The sequence below is a fragment of the Brachyistius frenatus genome, unplaced genomic scaffold (genome assembly GCF_029030835.1).
Source record: "Brachyistius frenatus isolate BFR_SWC_R1_liver_20210118 unplaced genomic scaffold, ASM2903083v1 Contig_4, whole genome shotgun sequence".
Classification (NCBI taxonomy): domain Eukaryota; kingdom Metazoa; phylum Chordata; class Actinopteri; family Embiotocidae; genus Brachyistius; species Brachyistius frenatus.
In genome coordinates, this window is record NW_027210603.1 from 1,224,414 (window position 1) to 1,228,120 (window position 3,707).

Sequence of the window (3,707 nt, forward strand, 5' to 3'; positions counted from 1 at the left end):
GAAAAGCAAATGTCCACAGGAAAAAAAATACTTTATTTAATACACTTATGTGATGTATATCAACATTTATAGACAAAATATGTACATCAAACATCTTCCAAGTAGGTCCCAAAATATAAAATCTCAAGTACCTCTTTCTATAGAAAACTAGTCTTCTGGTAAAACTTGTACATTCACATCTCCCCGCGTCGCTCCTCCGACTCCAGTATTCACACAGAGAATAAAACATCTGAGATTTATCAGCTTTTCACAAGTAAAAGGCAACATCAAGAACAAACACCGGGTTTGACTTGAGCAGAAAACAGATGTATACAGACCAGGTCCAGCACAGTGCTACAGTATGTACACAGTATCTGAGTACACAAACACTCCGCCCTCCGTCCGCCTCGCCGGGCGGACAGAGTGCAGGAACAGGTATCAAAAATAGAAATGTACAAGAAGTCTATGAACAATAATTACAGAAAATTCCACCTCGACTGTCTGTCTGTCTGTCTGTCTGTCTGTCGACGAAACACGAGACCTCTCGCTCCTTCATCCAGCACGGCTGTAGCCTTCCTCTCATCTGTACACACTGGAGGAAATCCTCATATTTTAATGGTGCCAGTCATCATGGTGTCTGGCTGAAAGGGCGTTTTTCAATCATCTTAATGGTGAGAAAAAAAAAAAGAAGGAAAGAGGCGACGAACTTTGGGTGAAATATTACCGCTACGATTTGGTGCAACAGTTTTCTAGAGTACAAGATGGCGTGTCTACATCGCGAGATGCATCAGTGTCGTTTTCACTTTTTAACAGCAGCGTCTACATTTCTTTCTTTACATTCAACCGTGTGTGTGTGTGTGTGTGTGTGTGTGTGAGAAGGACAGGTCCAGTTTCTATGATACATGTGTACTGAGGGATACCACTGAGTGTTAGACATTCAAGCAGAGCGTCGCTGCTCCCGCCTCTCTCTCCGTCATCAGTTCGATGAGCGATTATGGATTATGGAACAGCTCAGTCTCGTTCTGGAGAACAGGATCGTCTCTCTTCACCTGCTCTTCCTCCTCTCAGTCTTTGGTTTCCAGGTTGAGGGGCGGTACCTGCTTTAGCGCCTGAAGGAGGGCAGGGGAGTCCATGGGGGTCTGAGACGCGGCCGGGGCCGGAGAGCCTCCGCGGGGAGACAACATGAGCTGAGGTGGAGGCGGCCTCTCGCCGGCCATGGCGGGAGAGGAGCCGCCCATGCCGGGGTAGATCATGGGCACGGCGCCGGGGTACCAGCACTTGTCCAGCATCGGCAGGTAGGCTGCGGCGGAGGGTGGGATGAGGTAGAAAGGCATGCAGAGGGGGTGCGGCGGAGGAGGCGGGTGGTTCGGGGAGACACTCATGTAGCTGCTGTAGCCGCTGGAGGAGGAGGAAGTCGACGACTCTCCGCCCGACAGCAGCTCGTCCTCGGACGACTCCGCCCGGACTCGTTTGTGGCGCGGCTCGTCGTTCTCCTGCTTGATGCCGGAGCTCTGCCGGTCGCCGTGCGGCCGCTTGGCCTGACTCTCCTGACCGTAATAATCTGCCCGTCCCTGCGGCGCCGCCGATTCGGTTTTCTCCAGCTCTCCTCCGTAGCCGCTGTCTGTGTCTGTGTCGCTGCCGCTCTGCTCGCTGCTCGCCGAGGCGTACACCCGCTGGATGACGGGCACGCAGTTCCTCCCGTAGCCCTCGCTGGGTTTGGGGGGTAAACTGGCGGGCGTCTCCTTGCGAGCTTGGTGCTGGTGGTAGGCGGGGATCTGCTCGGGTCGAGGGCTGGCGGGTCGGACGGGACCCTGCAGCACCTCCGCTGCTACTTTGTGAAGGTGATTGATGACGTGGGATGGCGCCAAGTCACCGTCGGTCTCGTGATTGGCCAAATACTGAAGGATCTCCTTGGCACACATGTGGAAGCCGGAGCGGAACATCTCCTCCGACTTCTCCTGGCTGACCGGCAGCTGCTCTGTGAACACAAACACAAACCGCGGCGTCAGTTTGACCCACTTTAGACGGAGTCGCTGCTGAATTAAATCTACTTCCAACAGCTACACTTGAGGTCACCTATTTGCATGCGGATCTATATAATCCCGACATGATGCAGTCACTTGAGTGATTTGCATTCTGTCCGACAAATTCATGTTAATCCCATTTGCGTATGAAGGATGTGCAGCTCACCGATTTGCATGCCGTTCTGCAGAGCGAGGATCTTCTGCTGCTGCTGCTCCAGCAGAGAGGAGAGGGCTTTCACATGCTTCAGCGTCAGCTCTAAGACCACAGCCTTCTCCAGATGGCCCAGAGTCTGAGGGAGACACACCGAGTCAGCACAAACTCCCCTCTTATATAACACATTTAAACCAGGCTTTACAACGTGTGTACACAGGCTGTCGCACATTTTTATGATCAGAAACAAAGAGGAAGCAACTACAGGGCAAAAATAATCCGAAATATACGGAATAACCAAAACAATTATATAAATTAGATCAAACCCAGTGTCATGTATTAATAAAATAATAATTATATGTTTGAATTTGACTGAACTGAGCTTTCAAAAATCCCCATTTTTCACACTGAAACCCGACAGAGGACACCGTCATTCAGCGGGAGCTGCTGACGCACTCGTGCAGTACCACCTAACAGCCACGCGGTGGTGCAATCCCCCTCCCTTTCCCCCTCCCCCTCCCCGCCCCTCAAACACAGTGGGTCCCGTCAGCCCTCCCAGCTCCAGCAGGAACTCACCGTGAGTTTCAGGTGTTCGGGTAATAAATCTTTCAGCTGCGCGATGCATTCGTTGATCCGGTCCCGTCTCTTCTTCTCGATCAGTCTGTGAGGCAGCTTGTAGGTTTCCTGCAGGAACACACAGAGAGGAAGGAGTGAGTTCAACTGATCCGAGAGCAGCTCGTCCCGATCACCGGCAGTTACAGCGATAGGGAGGAATCCAGGAGTTATGTCATAGCAGAAATTAAGCCAACCATTTATGGGACTACAGAACTGCCGTCAGTAAGACTCAGTCCTACCTGCACTTCACATGTTTTCAAATCATTTTCTTCTACTTAAATAAATTGGTAATAAGCAAAACAACAACAACAACAACAACAACAACAACCAACCTTGCTCTCCTCTCCTCTCTTCATCCCCCGCCTCGGTTTATAAACATACATGGGGAATTCCATCCTAAAGAGACATTAAAGAGAAGCGCGTGAGTGAGGTAATACTTGGAAACAGCGCACAATTCACAATAAATAATAAATCAGCGCGTTTGAGGAAAAGTCAGTCTAGGAAGGGCACATTTTCTCCAAGTGTAACTTACCCCTGCACGTCTGACAGATCCGCCTGGTGTTTGGAGAGAGGAGGTGGCTGCGCGCTCGGGATCCGCTCCATTCTTTGTAGTCCAGTTATGCTGACAAAGTCCACGTACTTTTCCACTTTAGTCGCAAATACGCATTAAATGAAGCGCAAAAGCGGTGAAGTAGTTTGTGAAATGCACCAAAAAAAAAAAAAAAATGCTTGAAAAGATGCCAAAAACGTTCAGCAATTTGTCTTTTTTCAGCCTATTCTCATAAATGTGGATGTTATTTCGGAAATTGTTTTTAGTCCCTGCGATGTCCACGCCGCAGAAAGAAGTCAAACCCTCTTGGTGGCGCGTTGGGAAAGTGGGGGAGGACGGAACGACGAGTTAAATAAACCCTCTGACTCCGCTCAGCCTGACCTACCAC

The 3,707-nt window shown here is 50.1% G+C and overlaps 1 protein-coding gene across 1 annotated transcript; it reads right to left on the reverse strand.

Annotated features, from left to right (window-relative positions):
* Positions 1 to 495: 495 nt before the first annotated feature.
* Positions 496 to 3,707, reverse strand: LOC138626714 (class E basic helix-loop-helix protein 40-like). Its single transcript, XM_069708577.1, has 5 exons — positions 3,302 to 3,707; positions 3,102 to 3,165; positions 2,731 to 2,838; positions 2,170 to 2,293; positions 496 to 1,957 (listed from the first exon to the last, which is right to left on the reverse strand). The coding sequence occupies exons 1-5, from the start codon at positions 3,370 to 3,372 to the stop codon at positions 1,044 to 1,046; spliced, it is 1,281 nt and encodes a 426-aa protein (XP_069564678.1). The 5' UTR covers positions 3,373 to 3,707; the 3' UTR covers positions 496 to 1,043.

What these genes read in the sequence shown, in the direction of transcription:
- LOC138626714 (XM_069708577.1), bottom strand. Translation starts at nt 3,372, where the DNA reads ATGGAGCGGATCCCGAGCGCGCAGCCACCTCCTCTCTCCAAACACCAG. An exon ending in GATCTGTCAGACGTGCAGGG is followed by an intron (nt 3,166 to 3,301) that starts GTAAGTTACACT and finishes ATGTCTCTTTAG; the next exon opens with GATGGAATTCCCCATGTATG. An exon ending in CCGAACACCTGAAACTCACG is followed by an intron (nt 2,294 to 2,730) that starts GTGAGTTCCTGC and finishes TGTCTCCCTCAG; the next exon opens with ACTCTGGGCCATCTGGAGAA.